Source organism: Dunckerocampus dactyliophorus, chromosome 16 (genome assembly GCF_027744805.1).
Source record: "Dunckerocampus dactyliophorus isolate RoL2022-P2 chromosome 16, RoL_Ddac_1.1, whole genome shotgun sequence".
In the NCBI taxonomy this organism is placed as follows: Eukaryota; Metazoa; Chordata; class Actinopteri; order Syngnathiformes; family Syngnathidae; genus Dunckerocampus; species Dunckerocampus dactyliophorus.
The window spans coordinates 4,384,277-4,411,980 of NC_072834.1; the positions used below are offsets into that span (position 1 = coordinate 4,384,277).

At 40.6% G+C, this 27,704-nt stretch overlaps 1 protein-coding gene across 2 annotated transcripts in view; it reads left to right on the top strand.

Moving 5' to 3' along the window:
* The window catches only part of opcml (opioid binding protein/cell adhesion molecule-like), a 178,188-nt gene that overhangs the window by 70,959 nt on the left and 79,525 nt on the right, over positions 1-27,704 (top strand). For both annotated transcript variants that reach the window (XM_054754711.1, XM_054754712.1), the window contains one exon: positions 9,817-9,892. In XM_054754711.1, the coding sequence (XP_054610686.1) occupies positions 9,817-9,892 (76 nt within the window). The remainder of the gene's footprint in view (positions 1-9,816; positions 9,893-27,704) is intronic.

Below are 27,704 nucleotides of genomic sequence, written 5' to 3' on the forward strand. Positions count from 1 at the left end.
TCTGCATAACTAGCCGCTACAAGTGAACGGATAACTTTTGTTATCGCCGAGTTAGTTTATCCATAATTGGAATAATAAAGATGAAAGTTGCATCTCTGTGTGTAGTTTGAGACGTGATGTTCACCTTTGCCGCGGGGGAGCAAGAGCAAATCAGGAGGGGGGCTTAATGTCAGCTGACATCTCCAAAATGACGTTTATGCAATCGACCCAAAGTACCTTCGCGATCGACCGGTAGCTTGCAGTCGACGTAATGGGCACCCTTGCTTTAGAACGAGAAAAAAGAGAAAGATGTGTGTTCGGGTCCCACGTAAGGATTTTGGATGATGGGCAAAATTCCAAAATAAGTGCAGTTTTCCTTTAAGGAAGGGTTTCAAAGAGAGTGGGGAAGAAGGACAAAATAACAAGGCAAAAACTTACCACTTCCACACAGAATGGGATAACTTTTTGCCCACTAACGTTAGGTTAAGGTTAAGGTAACATTACTGACGCCTGGTGACCAGAATACCACATATGTTTTTGCAATATTTTTTGACTAAAAAATAGAGTGAGGGAGCAATGTTGGGACCGCAAAGCGGCAAGGGACGACTGTACAGGCGAACCTAAAAAAAGACATCCATTTCCAGTGTAAACTGCTATTTGTCAATGTCAGGAACACTTTAGACAGATTCTGTCTGGGTATGATATTTTAGGTGTTTCAGCCAAAAAAAAAACAACCAAATAATAATTTTAAGGGGTTAAAGAATCAAGTGATGAGAAGAAACAAAACATGTTTTGTCAAGTCGGTTGTCTGACAGGACAGAATGACGAACACATGTAAAGAAAACTGCAGCTCAGAATGCAAGTCCATCACTACTTTTATACTTTGACACGAGAACTATACCCTGCCTCGTTTAATCGAGACAGTCAAATAAAGGATCTTTTTTCCCCCCTTCTTGCGGGGCTCCAAAGCTGTCATCGTAATTCTGATTGGTGCTTTAACATGCAAAGCAAAGTGCCACTTTCATCCCGAGTGGCAAGCATACCCCGAATGCATGCAGATGTGGAAAGGAGAAATTAGTAAACAAAGTCAATGTTGTTCAGACAAGTTCCGCCTCACATGCTTTTCTACACTTTCATTATGCCTGAAACAAAACAAAAGAGACATGAACAGTGTGGAATACATTACTCGTTTTCCGTACACCTGCTAAGATTGCAGAAAAGAACAGCGCACAAAAACAAAGCATGGAGCTGTAACATAATTACTATAGTCATCTTAATTTGTATGATCGAAAAAGTTTCACCATTAGTGGCTTCAGCCTTCAGGGTGGGTATTTAGTTGTAGATCCATTTGCTACTCTTGAATTTTTCGATGTGAATATTAAAATATTGCGTAAATAAACAATTTGCAACAAGTGTTTTGGTGTCTTCCTTTAATACTTCCAATCTAAAAGGTTTTATTCATGTGTGACGTACCCAGTTTATAATTTCACTGATTGTATTAGTCCAAACTTTCATACGTTGCACTTTACTTTGTTCTTACAGAGATGTTTGTGCCACATAGAAATGTGCAGCTTTCGAAATGGTATCGTTACCAGCATTATTTAATTGGACTTTTATTTGTGAATGTATGAAGAATAGCCTGTCTTACTTGTTGGTAGTAGGAGCGCATGTTATTTTAGTTGACTGTCGCTCATGATTTTTTAAATCACTTTTGTGGAGAAAAGAATGTATAAAATAAATGTTAAATATGTTCTATATGTTTTCTATAACTGTTACTGCATGTTGCAGTATTTATCTTATTTTGAACAAACAGTGTTTATTTGTGAAATACATCCAGTAGATGAAGCACAGTGTGTTCATTCATTAGTTTATGCTGCTGCCTATATCGGTATCGGTAATGATGTGCTGGACAATGTAATTATAGAGGATATCAGTAAGATTGCCAATCGAGCATCTCCAGTACAAAAGCACACCAAATTCCCAGCTTTGCAATAAAAGTGAAAGACAGGAAGTGTTTTTTGCGTCATGCATTTACTCGGCAAACAAATACAGTGGTTATTATTTGCCCCGGTTAGATTATTTTTTGAAAATGTATGTAAAAATTGTCTTCACATCCACATACTGGTAATATCGCACGTGTCTTGTCTTCTTTGTCAACAATCAAGTCGTTAATCAAGGTAAATGTTTCATTCAGCATTTCCATGTATTTCTAATTGTTTTCTGCATGTAAACCTAGAAAATAATATTTTGTTTTAAGATTTTTAGGTGTCCAAAACAGACTAATTGGATTTACATTATTTCTTAAAAAAAAAAAAATATTCGGTTAGTGTACGTTTTGGTTTGAGTCGTACCCTCTGGAATAGACCAATGACGCTAACCAAGGTTCCACTGTAAGGCGAAGTATTCGCTACGGGAGAGGAGACCCAGACATGCAGGCCACCTCCACAAGCCCGGCGAGTGTGCCTTACTATTTCTGTAAAAGGCATGAGGTGGAAGCAGCCAGAACAATTCCACAAGCGTGCAGCCCAGCCTTTGACTGGGGGGGGGTCATTACTATCGATAGTGCTAAGAAGACAGCGCACGGACACACTCTTCCATCAATTAGTAACGTTTCGCATTCTCGGTGAAATACGTAAACCGCTGGTGTCCAAAGTGCCACCTGGGGGCCATTTGCAGACCGCGGCTCATTTTTTACGGGCCCGTGGCACATTGTAGAAATAAAATAAAAACGTCAGCAATGGAAAAGTAGAGCAAAAAGGCATAATGTAATGAAATGTAATGAAATGTTGACACTAATAAGCAATAATGACACAAAGATTTGTTTTTAAATACTGTACATGTATAACTTTTTTTTTTTTTGCATTTAAAAAAATATAAATATCAAAGTGGATCCCCACATTCAGTATGCGACCCTCGATGGGAAAACATTTGAACAGCCCTGATATAAATGAAAAAAGACAAAAAATAACTTTACTACCAAGAAACCCTGTAAATTATGATATAGTATATCATTTCTTTTCATTCAAAGAATGTATTTATTAGCCAAGTAGTTTCATAGTTTGTATTTTTTACCCTGATGACCTCAATAGAGAGGTACGTATCGAACTGTGAGGATGCATTACCATTACACCCCTAGTAAGAAATGGCGTTACCGCAAACTGTCCCAGTGTGACAGTTGAATGTGCAACACTCCAGACCCAAGCTTGAAAAGCATAATCCACTTAAAAGGAATGGAATGTTGTGCAAAATAGGGACGGGTGTACATACGGGTGTGTGACGGGTGTCACACAAAGCCGGGAGCAATTGCCCCTCAGGTTTGAGAGCTTAATGAATCTGTGGCGTGTTTGTCAGTTTGAGTTGGACCAGTTTGAAATTAAGAAAGTATTATTTGGTGATTTGGGAGTGAAGGGTTTCCAAACCACTGACATGAAAAGGAACTCCTGAAGGAAGATGGAAACGTGAGATTTTGTATCATTTTTAGTATCAATTATAATCACAGGGATCCATATAAACAGCACTAAACACACACCGGTATTTCTGACAAATGAATAAAATTGTTGCCTGCTTGTACTTCCACTTTTGGGACCAACGACATTCATTTGTTCCGCACTAGTTGTCAAGCAACCCCAATGGTGCAATTCACTTTGAAATCAACTGTTGTGTGTGACCCACCTTTAGAGGCAGGTCACGGAACAAGTGGAGATCATCCTTCTGGACACAAACTCCATGAAGGAATAATTTATGTCATGAAAATGACAGTTCATGATGAATTTACTGGCAACTGGTCCAGGGTGTACCCCGCCTCTTGCCTGAAGTCATCTGGGCTCGCCAGTAAGAACAAGCGGTATAGAATATGAATGAGTCATCTTTCTTACAATTAACCCCTTGCTTTTGTGACAGCTCAAATATCTGAACAACCAAACCAACATAAACAACACAAGAAAGGGGCTGTTTTACATCAAAATACCAATTTATTTACAAATATAACACCATGAACTATTTACAATTTTCACATTTGGGATTAAACTGCATGTGTGCACGTGTGCATGCACGTGTGTGCATTAAAATTTCCCGGCAATGTGTAACCTTCTGCAGGCTACACTCCACCATGCTCTCCCACTTCCTCCTTGCTGTCCAGTGTGTTTTTACATGCAAAAGATCAATGCCGAGCTCTCATCAAATGCACTTTTGCAACCTTGTGGCCGTTTTTATGGCTTAAAACTGCTCTACAAGTGACATATTTTAGTGTGCAGTTGCGTCATCACATCTTTTTGCCTCTTGGGCAAAAAAAAAATGTAAAAGACGTTTACGTCTTTGTTTATAAAAACGTATAAATACGTCTTTGGTATTGACTGAGTTACCAATTAAATGAATCATTCCAGAACCTTGATATCTTGCTTTTTCCCCAGTTTTGGATGTGCTTGGGAGATTTGTCCTGTTGGAACACAAAACCGTGTCCAAGTTTCAGCTGTTAAGTTTGAAGGTCTACCTCATTCTTCATGATTCCATCACTGGCAGCAAAAAAACAGCGTATGATGCTACCACCACCGTGGGACCTTTGCTACAGTGTTCTCATGTTTGCAGGCCTCACGGTGACTCCTCCAAACATGCTTCTTGTCAGAGTGGCCAAACAGAAGTTATGAGTTCTTTGTGAACAAAACAGCTTTTAGAGCCGGCTCTGTGAAGTGAACGAGCCGTTGTTTTTTTTTTTCCATTCTTTTTTATGTTAAAGCCTTGAAAATGTACAAATAATGCACACAATCAGCCTGGACTTTTTTATCTCATTGAAATGGGTCTTTGTTTTAGTGTTTTTTAATGAATTTTTGTTGCAACCTGTTCCATGTTGAGCATATAAATGAAGCCGTATAAACAATAACAATAAACATTTGATATATGTTTATCACGGTTAATTGGTTCCAGACCCGACCGTGGTAAGTTCATTTCTGAGAAGTAGCATACATGGAACATTTTCATAGAAAACCTATTTCTGACCTTCTAAAGACGTTTTTTAACACGATTAGAGCCCTCAAGACATGAAATAACACCCCTATAGTCACCTTTATACTTGTATTACCTAATATAGTCAACTTTTTTTTACTTCTGGGACTTCTGGGCTAATGTAACATTACTGACACCTCCTGGCTAGTATAGAATACTACATATCAAGGTGTCTTTCAGAGCGTTTTCTGAATGTCTATATTCGCATTTTAGTTCTTTTAGCCATTTTTCAAAATGCTTCATTTAGGCCAAAAATATGTAACATTTGCATATCTATGCATATTTTTTGACTAATTACTAATTACTCTAAAACGTATTTTGGTAAGAAATCAACATAAGCAACAAAAAAAATCTGAGGAGCCATTTGGGAGCCGAAAGATCTGGCTCTTTTTGGGGATCTGAGCCAAGGCCAAATAGGTCACATGTGTCGATGGAGGTGCCGAGACACAGCAGGTTTTCTCTCAAACAAGCTTCTCCAGGAGGTGTTTTAATAGATTCGCTCCTTCTCATGAACTGAAGGAGGTGCTGATCATTAAAATCATCTTCTTTAGTGACCCGCTGGAAAGAAAACTCGCAGTGTCTCGACCATCCATGGCGCGACTTTGACACCGCTGACGTAGGTCAATTTTTGTGTCCTCTGCTCCGACCATAAAATGTCTGTCCATGAGGCATTTGTCTCGTCCGTGTGCACAGCTGCAAATTTCACTTCTTCGATTCACTTCTGAAAATAAAGCTATAGAGACAGCTGGCTGTGGGTTGCATCATTTCCATTTCATAGTACAGTGGATTTTTGCAATATTTTTAATCCTGTATTCCCAGCCCCCGCAAAATCGCTTTCTGGTTAAAAAAAAAAAAAAAAAAGAAGTTTTTGATTTTTTTCTCTCCGGTTTCTTCCCGCAGAAAACACACCTCATGAACCCTAATATGCGATAATACAGGTAAAATCTACAGCACACTGTTTAAACAAAAAGCCCACAATTATTACGTTTATGTAAAAAATTATATATTTTGGCCTCTTCCTGCACCGACGTTGCAGGCCACGCCCCACGTAACACACACACGCATTAGGTAACTTTGTTGTTTAGCTACGAACGTTGGCTATCAGTGAACGTGTATGTGCGCATGCGACGGACATGTATGTGTACACCAGACAGAGTTGCGTCAAATCCATGAAAGTCTATCATTTTATTCAGCCGTTAAAGGGTTAACTTGTAAATATCGACATTTATTTTTGTACCTGTTGGTAGCATATGCTAGCTGGTGGCGGTGTTCGTATATTTTTGAGTTGAAAAAAAGTGTATTTTCGAGCTTCCTATTTATCTTCTCTCTCCTTTGTAGGATGTTGTATTAGTCGTATGCAAAGGTTTGGGCACCCCTGACAAGTTGTATGATTTTCATTAAGAAATCTATTATTTAATTTGGATACATCACATAACTGATGGACACAGGAGTATTTCAGAAGTCAAATGAGATTTATTGCTGCAATATGCATCAAAACAAAATTAGACAGTTGCAGAAATTTGGGCACCCCCGTTATTTTGAATACCTCTGTCTACCTAGCACTGGTTCATTGGAACACAAAATGGCCTTAAATTTCATAGACAGATGTTTCTAATCATCTAATGGAAGGTATTTAAGGTGGTCACTTGCAAGCTGTTTTTTCTCTTTGAATCTCCTGTGAAGACAGGCGACGTGGGGTCCACAAAACAGCTGTCAAATGACCTGAAAATGAAGATTGTTCAACATCATGTTTACGCGAGGGCTATGAAATGCTATCTCAGAGATGTCAGCTATCACTTTCCACTGTGAGGAACATAATAAGGAAATGGAAGACCACTAACACATCTTCCGCTAAGGCCAGAAGTTGTGGGCCAGGAAAAATATGAGCGAGGCAAAGGTGAAGTATGGTGAGAATTGATTACTTCCAAAGAAGTATAACATCAACTTGTAGTTCGTCGCCTGAGGTATGCACAAGAGCATCTGGGCAAGCGAGCTTCATTTTGGCACCAAGTCGTGTTGGTGGTGCATATTGCACATCTTCTGTTAATGCAATAAACCTCATTTCAATCCTGACCTATTGCTCTGTCTATCAGTTATTTGATACATTAAAATGAAATTGTAGATGTGTAAACACTCAATGATTTATAAACGAAAAGGATGGAAATTGTCAGGGGTGGCCAAATTTTTGCATAGCACCATCCATCCATCTCTCAGAGTGGCCCAGAATTGTATACAACTGATTGCACATAAAGTCTCTTATTAAAACAGTGCACCCCTCTCCTGTGACTACCACAGTGCCCCCCAGTAGATGGTTTAGGAATTTCCAAATTTGTGTCTTTTTTTTTTTTAACTTTCAAAATTCATCCAGTGGACCAGATTGTACCCCCTAGCGGACTGTTTTGGGCCCGCGGGCCACATGTTTGGCAAAATAATCCTTCACGGCATTTGGATATGGATATGAATGTCACTACGCGATCTGTACCGGAAGCAATATTGGTTCTGCACATGCGCGAGACCTACGTCGCTTCCTTCTTTTGCAAATTTTACGACAGCTCTCCAGCGATGTCACATGCTGTGGTGGTTATAAATGGTCAATAACCAATAATGCTTCATATATGTAATATATGAAGGGGTTATTTTCTTAGTGACTCTTATTAAAAGACTTCGCTAGCATGCCGATGTTTCTATCGTCTTTACAGTATCCACCACGGCTGATCTCCGTAAAAACTTAGGCAATGCACGTAGCGCATGCGCAGATGCGCCACAGACGTAAATGTCATATCTGGCTACGTATAATATACCGTACACAAATACATGCAATAAACCATACACAACTAAACATAACATACAGTGATATTTGAATGCAAACAACCAATTATAATTTATCCACTTGCACCATGGATATGATATAAGAAAAAAAAAGATTATGTAATTTCACTAATGTTAATAAAAAATGTTGGAGTGGGTGAGTGATGTACTGTATATTGCACATGCGTGGTAGAAATCGTATTGCCTGACGATTACAATCTGCAACTGCCGTAAAATAGATCGGTGGATGACGTAGCACAAATCGGCTTGCCTAACACGTAGCTGCCAAGAAAATAGGCCGACCAAATGTAGACGCTACGGATGAGCTGGTTACTCGTTTTAGAGTATCCGTTAAGGATAATGCATTTTTGCCGAGTACGAGCATGAAATGAGTACAGCTCGTCATGATCCCTATTCGGAAAATCCCGGGTAACTAGTCATTTATCCACTCTTCACGCTCTGTGATTGGCCAGTGACACACAGGACCGCCCCTCCCTAGACACGCTCGGCGTCACATTAATGCCAAAATTGGTACGCATAAAAACATACTCTTCAGGCATAAAGGCCACTGTACTCGCGCTCACGATGTCTGAATTTGCTGCTCCCTCACCTGAATAAACGCTGGCTGCCGCTTATCGGTTTGTATGACATTTAAAGTCAGTTGGTAGACTTGTTTCGTAACGTACGTGTTGCATTTGACAACACAGAGCTGTAAACGGCTCGTGTGGCGTCGGTCACTGCCTGTGTTTTTTTTTTTTTTTCCTCTGCTTGCTTCTAATTTGGCTGGCGATATAAAGTCAGTTGGAAAATGTTGCTTGTGGTACTGAACACAGATCATTAAAAACTTAAAAAACGTCATAAAAAATATGTTCTGTGAGTGTTTATTTTACTTGTGGGATCAAAAACGTAATTTCAGTCTCAATTTTGAAGCTGTTGTGTAAATAGTTTTCAAATAAACAATTAATATAGCAACTTCCGACCAATGCATGTCAATTTCAGACTTAAAATAATGTACTGATTTAACCCTCCACCCGTTTTCAGTTAAACCACGCCCACTTCCGGTTCATTCCCCGCCCACTCCGAGTACAGATAATTTAGATGGGTGAGCAGATACAGATACAGATACAGACAGCGGTGTACTTGCTCATGTGTAGAAACGATCACGTTTCCGGTACGGATCGCGTAGTGACACCGAGCTCGATTACCTGACACACTGCCATTTTGGGGAAGCCATATCCTGGGATAGTCACATGACTGCCACTCAAAAATGTTTCATATGCTGTATATCACTTTGGGATTTATCATGTTAAAGTCAAGCACAAAGCTGTATGGGGCACATTTTAGGACATTTAAAATAAGTTCAGAATCATTTATGTACATTGCATAATTACACCCTGGAAAATGAATGACTGGATCATAAGCAATTTGGAGGAACGCTGTTCTAACCTTTATGATCCTTCTGCTGCTACCTGGTGATTAAAAAGAGGGAGAGAGGGAGACATGAATGTCGGGGTGTTGGGGGAGAGTGTGACGGGGTAGGTAACTCAAAAAGATACAGTACCGAGGAGAGTGGTCGGCTTTTGCATGGACTATTGGCAGCTTTACGGTGTCACGCATCCAGAGAAGACGGAGGATAGCCGAGCACAAGAAGACTTTGCATCTTTGTGAAAGCATCCATTTCACGGCGGCAGCACTCTGAAGCGGTGGAGGCGGGGAACGCTGCCTGTTTCCTTTCCTCCGACCTCAGAAGTCATTTTCTTGGAGCGGCTGGCGCTCTCCTTCTCTCTCGTCCTTTGCGGACACACACAGACTGGCAAGGTGTTTCGTAACCAGCCTGTTTACTTGCCGAGCGAGGGAACAGCTCCAATTCCAGCACGCATCTGACGCGAGAAAGGGGGAATAAACGGACGTTTCAAGTTTTCCTGGAAGTTGCGCTGCGACAGAAAAACATGGGAATTTGTGGTTTTTGGACGGTGTCTGGGAAATGCCTCGTCGTCCTCGGACTTAAATTGTTATTCCTTGTACCTGCAGGAGTTCCGGCCAGAAGCGGTGATTCGGTATTAAAGGACAACATCACCGTGAGACAAGGAGACAGCGCCGTCTTAAAGTAAGTCCAGACGTTATTGTCACATTGCCTCTTATCATCTTACGCATAGTGGATGTCCCCTGTGGCCATGACAGTCATACTCTTGTTAGAGTTGCTAATAATATTCATAAGGTACATTACAGCGTATGCGACAAACGTGTTGTGACATGACTGATGCTGCATGGCCGTCAATGGAAAGTTATGGCATCTAAAGGACACAACTCAGCCTCCCCTGCTCATTGCCCTTGAATGTTATTGATTGCTTGGTTCATGTCTTGGCGACGATGCAAGGAGCTGAGATACTCCAAACCAGCATCGGCACGGCTTGTCTTCATATCGATCGGAGTGTGTGTTACAAATGCAATTAAGACTTTCATTTTCAAAAGGCTCTTTTGGGAAGACAGGGCAGCTTTAGAAAATCAGAACGTTTTCAGGTGACCATGTGCTTCATTTTTATCTTGAAAAAAATACATTTGATTACTTGTAATCATGATGAGTCATATATTTATTGTCTTTTAGTTAGGAATATTTCCCCTCAACAGAGATTGACTGCTTTGTATGCATTTAATCAATAAGCCAGGCATGCATGCATGCACTTACCTAATTAACTAATTACATGAATTTAATGACGGTGCTGTGTATTCATGAAAATGATTTAAGGTAAGCAAGATGGAAGAAGTTGAATGATACACATCCTTTTTACCTGTGCTCCTTGTAGTGTACACAGCATCCCTGTGGTCACAGGGTGGTGCATCATATCAGTGACGAGCAAGCTAATAGCGAAGCTAATCTTTGTCAAGAAGGTTTGCATCTCCCTCTGCAAGGTTAGATATTGATCAATTATGGGTCGAATTAGGAATCAATTCATAGAAAACCTGGACGTTTGTTTTCCTTGTAGTCTTATTTATGATTGTATTTTCCTGTGACTTGTAACGCAATCATTGATATAATAATGTGGCATATTTCACTACATTCCATTCATCTATAATGGGACAAATGATCAATAAACTTTGCAATACTTTTTACAATCATATTTCAATGGAAATCTATCATTTCTCTCGGAACGTCCTGAACTCATGTTCTGTGTCAGCGGAATACGAATAATGCTGGTCGTGGTACGTGTTGGTACATAAAGTTGAACCTCAGCGACGAGAGGTTTATTAAAATGCACAACAAAAACACAAAATGAGCTGTGATGAACGAAAGGGAAAAAAAACTAGAAGGAGTCCGACATCTCACTCAGCTCTAGATATACACAATGCACAAAATAGATAACAGAAGTACTTACAATGACGCCGAATGGGGGAAGATAAGAACTATAAGGACTAGCAAAAAAAAAAGCAAATGGCGAAGAACAGGGAAGCACGAGCGAACACGTCGATAAACATGACGAGCGCAAAGGAACAAATCGGTGTCTCCCTGCTGCAGCCGCGTGGCTTATGAAGCCCTTATAGCACAGTAGCGCTGCTACTAACGATTATTTTCCTCGTCAATTAATCTGAAGGTTTGGTATTCCGATTAATCAAGTAAGCGACAGTGGCGGCTGTGGTTCAGGAGGTCGAGCAGGTCGTCCAGAAACCGGAGGGTTCGATCCTCGCTCCCTCCGTCCCAGTCACTGCCGTTGTGTCCCTTGGCAAAACACTTGACCCGTGTATGAATGTGAAAAATGTTTGGTGGTGGTCGGGGAGGCCGAGTGCGAATTGACAGCCACGTTTCCATCAGACTACCCCAGCACAGCTGTGCCTACAGATGTAGATTACCACCACCAGTGTGTGACTGAGGAGTGAATGAATAATGGGTACACTTCATTGTGAAGCGCTTTGGGTGCCTTGAAAAGCACGATAGAAAATCTAATCGGTTATTATTATTATTAATGTCTTAGGCAAATCAATACGAACCTCAATACAAACAGTTGGTGGTTTGGTCGGCCACATATCAGAAAAGAGGCAAAACTGTTTTCCGGAGTCAAATCTGATGTGTGTTTTGCCTAAAACACAAAGATATTAAGTCTGCTTTCATGGATGACAAAGGAAATTAAAAAAAAAACATATGAGAGGCGTTAATCTGAAGCTATTTACATTTTTAAATCAAAAAGTGATTAATCGAATACCAAAATAGTTGTGGATTAATTGGATCATTGATTAATCATCAATTCATCGATTAACTGTAGTAGCTCTGTAGCAGACAGCATCCCCCCCAGGAACTGCAAACAAAGGCACTAAGGAGAGAAAGCAGAGAAGCGACAGCAGGACTGGACACGAGCAGGAAAACAGCATCATGACGGGTTGGAGGAATTGCCCTTGCATGGATGTCATTTGTACGCTGCCATTTATATTATCTGTGTGTTTTTATAGCGTTATTATATCCACTGCGACTATTTGCCTTCAGAAGTCACCTGATAATCCATACAGAGTCCACCTGTGTGTAATTTAATCTCAGTTTGAATACAGCTGCTCTGTAAAGGCTGAATACGTTTGCAGATTTTTATTTGTGGGAAAAAAAAATGGAAAAACATGAATCATCTTCCTTCTACTTTACAATTACAGTATGCACCATTCTGTCTTGGCCTATCACGAAATGACTGAATGTGTAAACAGGTTTTTGTGGATGTGTTATAAAATATCATCTGTTACGGATTTGCCAGCTTTCCATTCATGGTGGAAAGTAGCCTTCCAAATGGGAAAAAAACAATTATTGAATAAAGTAAAATCAACCATTTGGAGCTGGCCTGGTGTTGACAAACAGGTCTCCTTGACATGTTTGCAATAAGACAAAAACACAACAGAGACAGAAAAAAAGCATGAAAACACCCAAAGACCCAATAAAATATCACTTTTCTCCAGAACTTTGTCACATAAAGCTGGCTTCTTTTCCCCTCTTCGTCACGTACGTGACGTTCGCACGTGAACAAACCCTCACTCTGCTTGTAAACTCTGCTGTAAACCTTGTCTTCTGCCGTGACGCTGCTGTGACGCATTCGAGTTAGGCTGAACGTGTTTTGTAGTGTTCTCCTGAACGTGAGCAACCACGATGCTTGTTGACTAGCTACTTAGCTTCCTATGAAGTAGCAGTGAACAATGATGACTGGCACGGCATGCAGATTGTTGATATAGACATCAGTGCATGATAATTCGCAGTTGCTAACCGTGATTAAAATAGTTATTAATTGAAATAGTTATTAATTAGATTATCCGTCACTGGAGAACAATATGTACACAATGGAGGAGTCATGAAATAATTTGCGGGTGAACGGCAGCTTGGCACCGACTTAGTGCGTTGTGGCCCGGTAAGGTGCATTAATGTTGGATACGCTATGTGAGCAGCTGCCGTGCATCCACGGAGGTCGGGAGAACCAGAGTGTTGGCCGGGAGAAGTCGCCCGCCATGGCCAGGCAAGGTGCATTAATGTTGGATACGCTATGTGAGCATCCGCCGTGCGTCCACAGATGTCGGGAGAAGAGTGTACAGCTGGAGGAGTACCCCGCTGCGGGAGAGGCCGCTGCTGTGGCCGGGCAATGCACACTATGAACTTTTAAAAGTGCGACACACGCACTCCTCCTCTGCCTTGCCCTTGCGACCTGGCTGCGTGCAAGGTCTTCCTGTGTGCATGCAGAAAATAATCTGCATCCCAATTTTCTTCCAACGGGCTTTGCGTGCTGTCTGCAGGTTTGAAAATCCATGTGGGCCACGTGCGTGTCTCATGCGATTTTTCCCATTTTTGCACGTAGCCAGCACGGAGGAGCACGTACTTGGATGGATGGAAGGCCTGTTGAAGACATTGATAAGACTCACATGTTAGCATTGGGAGAGTACCTTACTATTGCATTGCTATTGTGTTCATGTTATTGTGTGTGTGTGTGTTGCTATAAACTCAGCAAGAGGAGCTGAGTGGGGGGCAGACAGGAAGTGACATCGGCAGTTGACTTTTAGCTTGGCGTGGGTTACAGCTGCAACAGTAGGCCATGGTTTTATTAAGAGTTTTTTAGTCTGGTGCTTGTTTGTCTCACCAAACATTACAGTAGCATTGCTGACACCTAGTGACCATTGCAGAATACTACATATCATCGCAACGTCTCTGAATGAGTCTTCTGAATGCCTTTTATTTGTATGTTAGTTCATTTAGGCAAAAAAAACCTCATAAATTTGCTTAAATATGCATTTTTTAAAACTTATAATAGGCCATCCCCTAAACAGCAATCATTTATTAATTAATAGCTTTTTGTAAAACCGTGATAGCGGGGCGAGATTAATGTTTGTGGAATTACCATTAAGTCATCATCACCCATAAACACAATTTTCTCCCCCAGCTTCTCATTCAGCCATCACTTCACAACAGTGACATCACTCAGTATGAATGACAGCAGTAATGTTGAGTTTTCAACTTTTGTCAGCTGAAATTGCAATTCAAAGAGAAAATTAGAGGCCACTTCTTATATTTGCTGTCAGTCAATCAATTTATTGTTTTGCCAAACCTTCGTAAACATCAAGCACACCAATCAAGTGTTTTATTACTTGACACCCTCTGGAGGCCATTTTGGGAAAAAAAAGAAAAGCTTAATTATTGGGTGAGTGACAACTGCTGTGGTCAGGAAGGGAGGAAAACATGTATTTGCTTACTTACCAGCATACGCTTGTTTACTATAGAAAATGTGCAAAAACGTTGCAGTGCATGCTACTGTATGTGCTCATACTGTAACATTGTGGGAATAATGAGGAGCCGGGATGGCTGTAGAAACAAGTCTCTCTTCATTCAAATATGCAGCTCAACAAGCGACCACACGTGTTTTGAACCGACAGGGCACTAATTGCACTGTAAGAGCTCCTGGCGTCTATGGGTCGGACCGTGTTTTACAGTGGCCCACCAGAAAAGCATCCCATCGCTACAATGCAGCACCTTTTTCTTGCAGAGACTTTGTTTAAATGATGTAAATGCAGAGGTGCAACGCCACATCCTGTACAGTAATCCCTCGTTTATCGTGGTTAATTGGTTCCAGACCAGATAAGTGAATTTCCGCGAGTAGGATTCCTTTTTGATAAATGCAATATTTTCGTAGTTAGGAGCATAGAAAACCTGTTTACGACCTAAATATGTTTTTTTTTAACATTATTAGAGCCCTCTAGACATAAAGTAACACCCCTATAGTCACCTTTACGCTCGTATTACCCAATATAGTAGACAAAATAAGAGCATATAAGCCATTTAAGACATAAAGAAGACACATGCTCATGTGTGTTACTATAAATGTGTTCCCTGGCGGAACAGGAAGCGATTGGGGGGTTCAGAGTTGAGTTTCAGCTTTGTGTGGGTAACAGCCGCAACGATAGCCTGTGTTTTTATTAGGGATTATTGTGTCTGTCGTGAGATAATTCAAAATCATGTATGGTGTCAACAAATGATAGCGAGTTGACAAAGTTTAGCTACCAAACCGTCAGTGAATGTAGAGCCCATCGCAAAAACAACAGCACGACTGCAAATCATCGGTTGCCTTTCTGGGATCGATCCCGTGCACTCGCCGCAACACAGCCGCGAGCGAGGGTCATGAGCGCTGGTCATCTTATTTGAGCTGAATCGATTTAATTTGCAATTGTGAAAAACAACGACATTTTTGAGCCAGTTGCAAACAGTGCCTTTAAGCAAGCTGAAGTGACATGCTTTTGTGCTAGAAAAGAAAATAACTTGAATGCAAGAAGTGATTACCAACAACAACAGGGTGAGTACATGTTTGGTGGTCTGTGTTTCTTCTGAAATGCTTGCTGTTATGTGGAAAAGAGTTCCGATTTAGAGTACAAGAGCGGCTATTTCTTTCACTGAGCTGGTGACAATGAATGTGAAGCAGGGTTGCTTCCATTGACCCATGTTTCACCTTTTTATGATGCAGGTATTTTTTTAGACCACTTTTTTGCTGATTTTTACATTTAAAAATGTTATTTTACAAACATTTCGTTTATATTATATACTATAATCTTTTTTCTAACAATATTAATATAACTTTATCCCACAAATGTAAGTTTTTGCCAACCTAGTTTTCCAAAATTTGCATCTTTTTCATGATATTACCACTTTAAAGGAAAAATAGCATCCTTTTTTTCTTTAATATTTCAACTTTAGGCTTGTAAATACATTTTTTCCCTCATAGTATTATGACTTTCATGTTCTAAAATGATGAATTACTGCTCTTCTCTTCCATTTTTGCTGTTGTGTATTTTGAGGGGGGATCTCCTGTTTAATTGTATTTTTGCAATGTTCCGAGAGCCATTAAAAAAAAAGGGCTATGGGCCGCCACTGGCCCCCGGATGCACTTCGGGCACCCTTGGTACTGTATAGGTGTAGTACAATTGGGATTACATCATCTTTTACCAGGGGTGTCAAACTGGTGCCATGGAGGGCCGAGACGCTGCAGGTTTTCTTTCCAGCCAGTCACTAAAGCAGGTGATTTTAATGATCAACACCTTCAGTTTGAGGGAAGGAGGTCATCAATTAAATCACCTGCTGGAGAAACTGGTTGGACAGAAAACCTGCAGCGTCTCGGCCCTGGTGTTTTAAACAGTCTACCTTTGGGTGAGTGAAAATGCAATAGTATTATTCAAATGAAAGATTTTGTCTTCCGTACTACTCAGATAATAGATTATGTGTTTGGATGACTTATATCTCTCAGTGACAGACAAGAAATAGGCTGTTTTTTCTCCACCAGCCGACAACAGCCGCAGACAGCGGTCAGATTCTGATGTCCCTTCAGCAGTCCATAAGGGAAGAATCACTCACTCTTGCATTCCCTCCATCTTATGCAGGTCGGGTTTCAGCATCGTTGTGGTGTTGTAAATCACTGAGATAGTCATTAATTTTTAATATTCAGAAAGCTATGTGTCCACCGGATCCTCCACTTTTGACTTTTGTCTGACATTGTTGCCTTCTTCCCGTATCTTTTTTAGGTGTGTCAGGATGATATCATCAGTGCTTCACGTGCAACACTTTACTGCACATTTATGAGCATATGTTCTTCCTCTTGGCCTGTTCCGAGGAGATCTCCGTACTATACAGGATGACCTTAAAGTATCTTTACAATTTAAAATCATGTATTACATAATAAATTGAATACTCCACAAAGAGCTGTAGATATTCAAGTTTTTTGGCTTATTTAAATCACCTCTACCTGGGCACCATTAGTTGCACGAAGCACATCAAGACGGTACAGTATGAAAAAAACGTTGAGTCATTGAAACATTCATAATTTCGTTCAATAATTTCATTACTACTATTACTACGAATATGCATGATTGTTTCAATGCAGTATTATCGTTGTGGTTGTTAGCATTTTGTCGTCTCTGTCATGGTCTTTGTAGCCGTCACAGACCTTTGCTGATGTAGTCCTGTTTGTTTCTGTTGTTTTGTTAATGTTGTCGCAATTGTTGTTGTTACTGTTTTCCTTGTCTCTCTCTCTGTTTTGTCTCCCTCTTGTCCCCGCACTCCCCCCTCTGTTTTCTTTTTTCTTCTTCTCTATCCCCTCCTGCTCCGGTCCGGCCGCTACAAATTTGCATAACAAAACATCAAAGTCAGATTAATTCTGTATAACAAGGGAAGAGTATCTCACACTTTTCCCTGGCAGAGCAAATCTGATGGACAGGCCAAAGAAAATGCACTGCTGTAATGATAAGATTATATTCAGCTCCCTGTGTCTTTAATTGCCATTGTTCCCTCGTGACATAGGCTAACAAGCTAAATGAATATGTGTAATGGTGGTCTTACTCGTCTGCATGAACTGCAAAACCAGGGAAATATAGGTTTACCAAGGGCACAATCGGTGTGTGTCTGCACACGTACTGACTAACTTTTTCTTCACAGTATTAAAATAAACAAAACACAATACCACAGTAGCATTGATCCCATTTCTATTACAGCCAATGGCATTATTATATTTACAGTTTTATTCACACATACATCACCCTTATGAATTGAACAAATCAGAATATGCATTTTAAAAATAATACAGTTTTATAGTGTTTTTAACTATTGTTTATCACCACCGTATTATCTTTTTTATCCTTATTACTCTTATGAACTGTATTTATTTAAGGGGGAGGGGGCATGTTTCGGTCCCCTGTATTTTTTACCATCCAAAAACAATGTAACACTATATTAAAAGGAAACTTGTCAAGCACTAGGACCAAGAGAAAAACATCCACTCAAGAACTGAAGCCTGTTTCCCACTGGTCCATCCGCAAGCTCACCAATTGCCTCAGACGATTTTTTGCTAGTATGTGATTGGTCGTCCCTGCTGTCACTCCATAAGCACCGGCATTTTGATAGTTGGCCAAAAGTTTGTGTTCATCTGTACGTTGTCAACATTTTGACGTTAAATCTGCTTGGTCATGTCAACGAGATGTATTTTAATGTAATTTAACATAACACATTTGAGTCTGTGCCAGTTGTGTCCCCGCCCACATCTGAAATAAAAATTTCATCCATGACTGATTAGCACTGATGCAGGCCCACACATGTGCTCTTTAGCTTAGCCTTTCACCTAGCTTAGTATTTCAATGGACACAACCATCACATGTTCACATTTACTCTTTTTAACATAGGTTTTGGGCATAAACGTATGCTTCCACAATACTTATGTACATCTCTGAACAGTAAGCTCATTGTCAAGTTCTTTTGGACAAACACCAGCCTCCACTTGAAAAGACAGAGAAGATTGCAGAGGACGCTTCAACTCAGCTCCAGTAGATTTTTCTGAGTTTTATTTCACTCTTCAACTATTTACAGCAGTTCAGGTTGGGTTGTTAACCTTTTAATCAAAGTGGTACAGAGGACGCTTTTCAACTCAGCTCCAGTAGATTTTTCTGAATTTTATTTCACACTTCAACAATTTACAGGCACGCAGGTTAGGTTGATAACCTTTGAACAAATCAGTCAAATTGAATAGCATCAAATTACTACTCAAGACTAAACACAGTTGTAACTTAGGAACAACAATAGTTGTTACATGCTAGTGGTCTCCAGTCTTCTCTCGCTACAATCATTTCAATAGTTGCGACAATTTCAATAATCTTTACAATGATTTTTCAGAAGTACCTTAGGTTGTCTACTAAATGTAACAATTATTTACTTTGTTAAACCCTCTAACATCACATAATGCCTGTCATACAGTGGTGGGAAAAAGTATTTGCCCCCTTCCTGATTTCATATTTTTGGAACTCCAACGAACCATAGTGAGAGCCATTATCCACAAATAGCGAAAACAAGGAACAGTGGTGAGCCTTCCCAGGAGTGGCCGGCCAAACAAAATTACCTCAAGAGTGCAGCAATGACTCATCCAAGAGGTCACAAAAGACCCCACAACAACATCCGAAGAACTACAGGCCTCACTTGCCTCAGTTGAGTCATATACAGTCATGTAATGCATATTTTTAACAATATATTCTCAAATAAGACAAAGTCGACCGAACACCTCCCACTTGACCTCCTGGTTCTTGAACCCAAGGTCACATGTTTTTTATGGGTTTTCCAACCTTCAAATTGGAAATTGTGAGGCTTTCTCCTGGCTTGCCCCAGTAGAAGTCTGTTGGACGTGTATGCGCTCTTCCTGGTTTGGCATCCTTGAATCAGTGTTTCCCAGGACCTGTTTTGTCCTGGGAAAAACAGAAGGGACCTTCCGGAGCGTTTTATCGTCCTGCCACTGATGATTTGATCTTTTGGGCCATTTCTTCTAGAGAAATGTCCTCCTACTTTGGTCGAATGCATATTTGTTTCCCGTTTGTTTTGGGCCACTCTTTCACGTCAACTTCAAATCCATTTGCCATCCATTTTCTTCAGTGCATACTCTTATGAAGATGTTAGCAATGTTGAAATATTCTTGAATTTCCTGAACAGTTTGAATAGATCCCTTCTGATCTGGTGGTGTTAAGCTGGCTCTTGATTTTACAAGTCCTACAATCACTTGGTTTGTGTTCCATTTTAATGTGCAAGACACTGCCGAGAATGTGATTTAATTCGGTCTCTCTTGCCAGCCTGGTATTGTGAAACTTGTGTGGAGTTTGATTTGTAAGCAGCACATATTTCTCAGTTTCTTTTTTGTCATCTTGGTTTAGGAGAACAAATATGTCCTTAGCTGTTGGACCTTAGGTGTAGCCATTTCTCCAGCTTTGGCCCGATCGTGCCCAAGGTCTCAGGAAAAAGTACCCCGGCTCTAAGGTCTTTTCAATCTCTTGAATGATTTTGTCAAGTTCCTCTTGACTGTTTGAAGAGGTTGGGAGAGTTAAGCTATCAGATACTTCAAGAACCTTTTGTTCTTTAACAACTTCTTGAGAGATTGTCAGAATTGTTTTCTCAAGTCTTAATTTACATTTGAGAGAGGTCAAGATATCAGATACTTCAAGAACCTTGTGTTCTTCAACTTCTTGAGAGGTCGTCAGAATGGTTTTGTCACGTTTTTCTTGACGGGGAGGTGTCAGTATAGCAGAGACTTCAGGAACCTTGTATTCCTGAACTAGTTCTTGAGAGGTCATCAGCATTATAGCCAGCCACGTGGTTGAGAACTTTGTGTTCTCAAACTACTTCTTGAGGGCACCTCGTTGAGGTTGATGTTTTGGTAAATGCTTGCTTTCTCTCAAAAGCATAGTCAGGTTCACTGAAGCACTACATATTGGGGTGATCATTTCAAGAATGCTGTCTTGATATTTTAGAAACATCCATCTGTAGTAGTCTCTGCCACCGGAGATGGGTACTGAATGGACTGGGACAGGTGGGGGTTGCACTAAACTCAGATCTTTTAAAACTGTCCATCTGTAGTAGTCTCTGCCACTGAGGATGGGTGGACGAGTTGCTTTAATCTTTACGGACTGGACTGGGATTGGTGCAGGTTGCGCTGTCCTTCCTTCCTTCCGCAGTCAACATTTCCATTGTCTGTGGGATACAAAGTTGGGTTTTCTTATGATCCAGTTCACTTTTAATCTTTCGGATAATTCTGTCCCTTTCTGTTACCTCATCTCATCCTGTGGTACCCACATTTCGCTCACGGAAATAGCTTGCGATGCCTCAGCACCTTGTTTTTCAAGTGCGTCCAGGTGAGATTTGTTGTCACCTGGATTTATGTAAGCAGGGGATAGCTGTTTAACTATGTCACAACCTTTTTCACCTCTTCTGATTACATATATAAGGCTGTCTTCCATATGTTTTTCCAGTAGGAGTGCCTGGGCAAAAATCTCAGTTTCCACGAACTTTGCATTGATTTCTTCTACGTCTTCTTCCAAGTGCACTTGGAAGAAGTGCTATGGGTTGTTTTCCATTAGCCGTTTCAGTTTCGAGGAGTTCAGTCTTGTAATTATCTTTTGCTTCCATTACCTAACAATTGTGCCTATAGAGTCGAGCTAACTCCCCCCGGAACTCGTTCTCCCGTGGTCTATATCATAGCACCACACTTGAACCCCAGCACAGACTGCAACGTTCCTTTTAGAAAAAGCAGTTATTGGCAGTTGTCCTTTTCTGTCCGAGCGTCACACATGGAACTCTGTACCACATAACTCATTTCATCATTAAAAATCTTCTCCTGGATAATCCACTATATGCATATGCCACACACACATTACACACTCCCCTTATTAAACGCACCACTAATGGATTTTAATGAAAGATAAATCGATGAACAGATGGGATATGAGTTACAGTGAGCCTGTAGCCTTTACCCTGGTCTTCTGGCTAGCACTGCAACTATCCCTGTTGTGGGCTAAGAAAGTGTTTCTCCAATACGTTCAAATATTAACTTGTGTTCACTTCACTGCAAGTTTTGAGGGCAGATTTGAACAAAGTTGACTGAGCTAGTACTTCCCTGTTATGTTATGTTACACATTACATGATACATGTACATGTATGTTGTACTGTACCCTATGGTATTTCTCATTAATTATGAGACCACAGAATGAATCAACTGTTTTCAACATAAAACTCATTAGTGTACACACATTTCTTCTTTGAAAATGTGCTTTATAATAAAACAGAATAAGAAATGTTAATCTTTGCCTCTGTATCTCGGAGTGTCCTGGGTTCAAGTGGCAAAATGAGACTACTGCATGAACGGCATCCGCTGTAAGCTCCATATAATATTTCACACATTTAACCTTCTACTGGCTGTTCACTGTCCCTTACTTGACATTGAGAATAATAAGCGTAGAAAGCAGACTGTTGACAGTGACCTCTTTGACTCTGCTCTCCATTTAGAAACATCAAGTGGAAAATGGCTTATTTCAGGGTCAAAACTATCACGGCTATAAAGTTTTAATTATGTAATGGCCTTGTGATACGGATGTACATATGTGTGTGTTGAATTACTTCAAGACCTGTATCTGCAGTTTTAGTGCGCAAAATTTAGGGAGGTGGCTTGTCGAATCTGGTGGCAAACTCACTATATCTTACAGTTTCATCCAGTGCTCTTCCAAACTCAACCTTCACACTGTACATTCATTTTCATCATAAATGTACATATATAATGGTGCGTATATGTAGCTGCGCCTCTTTGTATGTGGCATTTGCTATATATAGAACCTGTGCTATTATGAGATGCAGTGTTGCCACTTTGTCACGAGATCTGGCGATTTTCAAGACATGGAGTACATACAGTAGTAGTAGTAGTAGTAGTAATTATAATGGAGAAAAAAATCTAATCAAGCCGTGGTGGCATTAAAAAAAAACTCCTTGGTAAAGGCAAAACCCTTGTTTTGTCATTTTTTTTCTTTTATTGGGAGAATGAACAGAATAAGGGTTTCATTGCATAGTATAACTGCCTGTTTTACTATGCATATGACAATAAAACTCTTGAATCTGGAATCTTGAATTGACTTCAACAAACTCTGCGTTGATTTGTTTGGACACTGATTTTAAAATTGTTTTCAGCTAACAGCCCGATTTCCAGATTTAGTCCCTTTACTTGGTGTCAAATGCTTCTACAAGTTCAGATCAGGGCAACAGCAGGCTGCACATTCACCTGCACAGACGTACACGCGTGCACACACACTGGACACACCGTAAATCACTCATCAGCTCTTCTTTGTCTATCAGTTTACAGACCGGCAAGAAGCTGGCTCTGATGCCAGTGCTCCAGTTTTATATGAAAGTGATGAACATCATCAATCTCTTTGTACACCTTTCATACTGTAGCAGATGGTTTATAGCTGTCTAATCAATTGGGATGCAATGGTCCAATGTAATGAGTTTAATGGTGCAGATGCTATTTTGCCCACCTGTGCAGTTTTTTCTATTTGATGTTCAAAACATTTCCTGGCCTGTTTGAATATTCGTCTCCTAATTATTATAGGGCTGTTTTTGGAACAATGTCCAGTGTGTGTCTGCCTGACTTCTTTTTCCTGTCGGCTTTCTGTCCAGGGGCACAATACCATTAGCCCACAGTTTGCCTGGGGGACATTACTTTTTTTCCCACAGGCCATAGGCCACCACAGGACCTCCAGCTCCTAGAGCAGTATGTTTCCATCAGTGACGGACCTCCGAGGTAGCCAGGGGTGGCCGTGGCCAATCCTGGTCACTCTCCGGCCACCCCAGTGGCCAACCCCACGGCTGGGGAACAATTTTGGCAAATGCGGCTCTGTGGCGCAGAACGTCAGTTCAGCCTAACTGCCGTTTCCGCTTGGACGGATTGGACGAGAGTTTTGGCAAGTTGTTGTTTTTCCAACCCATGTCGTTCCTGTTCTAAGTGCACTTTTCAGATGTGTGGACACAGCAACATGACGGTTTTGTTTCAGTGTCACTAAAGTAACATACTGTTGTTGCACACCTACCATGTGAGTGCTTTAGCTTGTTTCTTTGACGTGGAAGAAGTCGTAAATGAGATCTGTTTAATTTGTTGATCACCATTAAAAAAAACAGAACATCTGAGTATTAGTCGACTATGGACAAAATCTAATGTATCACATTCCACTATGAAAATCCTGAGTCGAAGACAACCCTGGTACTAAACACATGGCACAACTGAGTAGCATCCTCACTTCCTTGTCCGTCCCGGTAACAAAATGTCCTCGTTCTTGCCACAGTACCGCGAGGTGCATTCACGGACACTCCGAACTACGAACATCACAACTCCATCTTTACTATGCGTTTATGTCTGGTCTTAATAAACAGAAAGACAAAGAAAACAATAAGTGGATATTCTTATCACCGTGCTTTGAAGGCCCAGAAAAGACACTCAAAACATGTGAATTCAACTTAAATTAAGTGGTGTCTTTGAACACAACCCCTCATTCCTCATAATAACGTGGTGAAAGTGTGATTCAAATGCTGTGCTGCTACTAAAGAGCCTACAGGCGCATTTATTTTCAAACAGGTTGCGTCCTAGAGTTTGATTTAAAATTCCAGTTTGGAGCCGTTAATACATACAAATATATATACAGTCGTCCCTCGCCAGTTTTGCGGCTTCACTCTATCACAATTTTTAAAAATGTTATTAATTAATAAATTATGCTGTTTTGTGGTTGAATACAGCCTATTATTCGTAAAAAAAAAAGCATTTTTAAGTCAATGTTACATGCTTTGTGCCGTAATTAAGCAATTTCAAGCATTAAATTGTCTCGATGAATTAAAGCATGAATTTATGGCATACAAACATTCAAGGATGTTGAGGATACGTAGTATTCTACACTGGTCACAAGGTGTCAGTAATGTTACTGTAATGGTCGATGAGACACACAAGGACCAGACTTGATTGGCGGAACAACAGGCTTTTATTGCAGGTTTAAATTATCTCCCAACAGGCACAATAATCCACAATAAAAATCTCTAATAAAAACACGGGCTACTGTTGCGGAGTTGAAGCTCAACTCACTTCCTGCCTGCCCCTTTATAGTAACACACGCAACGCAAGTCTTATTCATGCCTTAAATGACTTATTTACTCTTATTATGTCTACAATATTGAGTAATACGAGTGTAAAGGTGACTTAGTTCATGTTAAAAACCATAATTAGAAAGTTGTAAACAGGTTTTCTATGCTCTAACTTTATAAATAAGGAATCGTACTTTCGGAAATTCATGGGTCTGGAACCAATCAACGGCGATAAACAAGGTATTAGTGTAACTGTCCTGTTTTTCAAAAAAAATATCTTTCTGTTAAAATACAGTAAAAATATGCATACTTCAGACGTAGTTGCAAATGGAGATTAATCATGATGAATTAATTTGAATACTGATGTTAATGGGGAAAAAATGTAATTGTAAAAAATCATTTGACGCCAACCCATGTCACATGACATCAGTCAGCTGACGTCAGAGTCCCGCAAATCTGGACGCAATCTGCGGCGGCATCTTTAGAGGCATGTAAGACTTAATTTTTCATTTTTATTAGCAAAATTCCAGATAAAATAACTCAGCGGTCAGATGCATGTACATACAATTAAAGTCCTCATTGCATTTGTAGAGGCTGTTCTATGCAAAACCTTAAAAAAATGTCAATTGCACCGTGCGCGCCCTGAACTCCATTACGGAAATGTGTTTTTAATGTGAATGGCGAATATGCAGGCATCACTGCATAATATTATGGTTGGATGTATGGCCTGATAATAAGAATGTTCTTGGCATCCTGTGCATGTCTCTTACTGGTTGCCGTTTGCAGGTTCACCATGCGTTCATTTTGTACCGACAACCTGTTTGAGCTTCATACTGTTGAGGTTCAAGGGACGGCATGAGAGCCTTCATGAGCCAGCTGTGAGCTTTCAGCGCATCACTGTGCCATTTTCCACACTGGCTTCAACTCATGAACTCGAGAGAAACGAGTGAACGTCTTTAAAGCAGATGCAAGCAAAGCTGTGACCTCAGTGAACGTCGTCGTTCATGTAAAATAAAATGTCACTTCCTGGATGTTTATGGCCTGATGGATACTATTAAATGGGGCTGCTTTCACACTGTGATGTTTGACAGCATACAGTAAATAGAACAGCAGCCATAATGTCCAGTTGCCAACAGCATTTTTTCATTAGGCCTCATTGGTGATCTATAGAAAGGTGTCTCAATCAAAGCATACGTTGTCAATGAGGACAGACATGATACACAGAAAACATCAATCTGTTACTTCTTTTACTGTTTTTACTTATGATGTGCTGCTATTTTCAGTCAGACTGAAAGATAACACAACGAACATCACTGATGTACTGCATCTACCCATTTATCACTCCATCCATCCAGCTATTTTCTCTTCCGCTGGTCCTGTCCAGCGTCGAAGGGGGCTGGAGCCTGCACGGAAGTTAGAGAACTATTACGCTATCGGTGACTGTCTTCAGCAGACTTTTCAGCAGATGTGGTTCCTCTGACCAAGGTACCGGCACAATCTGGATTGGCCCCCAGGTTTTGCACAGTCACTGCTCCTCAGGGTAGGGGGCCTGCATCACTATTACATAACATTATACACGACTATAGCTCCCTGGGTATTGCATTTTGCATTTTTTTGTCATTCCACAAAATGTCCCTCTCCTTTGTCTCTTCCTCTCTGTCCTCTCTGTTCACACTTCACTCTCATCATCCACAGCCTGTCCTTTGTGTAAAAAAGACTGCATCTCCATTCTGTTTCCTCTACCATTGTATTAGGATTACCAGCAAAGTAAAGTAAATGTTATTTTGTTTTAATTATATTTTCCATATAGTGCCAGATTAGAACAGGAGGAATTGAAAGTTCATATAGAACCAGTCGATGCGTTGACCTTTTAATAAACAAACTAAATAGCCTAGTTTTATTTATCTTATTTACATGACAGCATGGCATTTCTGTCATGTACATGGTCGCACATTTACTATTTCTCCTTTGCTCTGTGTATCGCACATGTAAGAGCGTTGACATTAATTAAATGTCACGTCTTTATTTTGACTTTGTGAATAATTTCGGAGTCGTTGCTTTCTATTATGGAACGTGGTGGTCATAATCATACACGGCATAACTGGAGGAGCGACCACAATACAATTGGGTAGGCTGCGTGTGTGCACACGTCTTCTCTCAGTCCTGAGAGTGGATGGTTTGTCTCCCCAAGTTGTGTCTGCTAAGCGACGCAGGACATTGTCAGTTGTCTGTCCAGCTCCCAGGTAGGTTGGGTGTACGTTGTATGGTAGGGGGGCTCCATTGGCCGAGACAACAATTTGATGGCCTGCTGAGGTCTCCATGTTCTTAGGTATCTTTCAATGAGATCCATGTCGGCTGTCATCCTCTCCCCCACTCAGCTCTTGTCAGTGTGTAGGGGTGCCAAATCATTTGCATAGCGATACAGATAGATGTTAAACAGCGTGTGCGCCACGGTTGAGCCTTGCTGTACCCCATTTGCAAGCATCTTGGGCGACTACACTGACCATTGCTTGTCTCCATAATGAAGCGCACGCTAGACAAACGAACCAGGCGGGGTTATCCCCACTGACATCAAAACTAAAAACTGGTTACCAGTGTTAAAGCTTTGGAGAAAATTCTCATGGAATGACACTGTGTTCGCTGTCACTTTGATACGTTCTTCCAGTTGAAAGAAAATGCACCTTTTCTGTTTATCTGCTGCAGATAGTGATGGCACACAGACAGGCGTGCAAAAGAAACATGTTTGGAAAATGCTTTCCATCGCTCGTATCCTTTCATGACAGTTGATGGCCCTGGAGGTTTGAAACATCAGGATCAAGCATGACAAACATCATGGCTGGAGTGCTGCAACAAAAGGACTGATTCAGTTTTATTTTTCATAGCTCCTTGTTTGTTGCAGTCTGAAAAAAGTAGTCAGAATGTTCGTTTCAGATCACCTAAGGCCATAGAATTAAATCTCTTGTACGTTTGAAGTCAGCCCACGGCTGAGCAGTATTTGAAACACAATTAC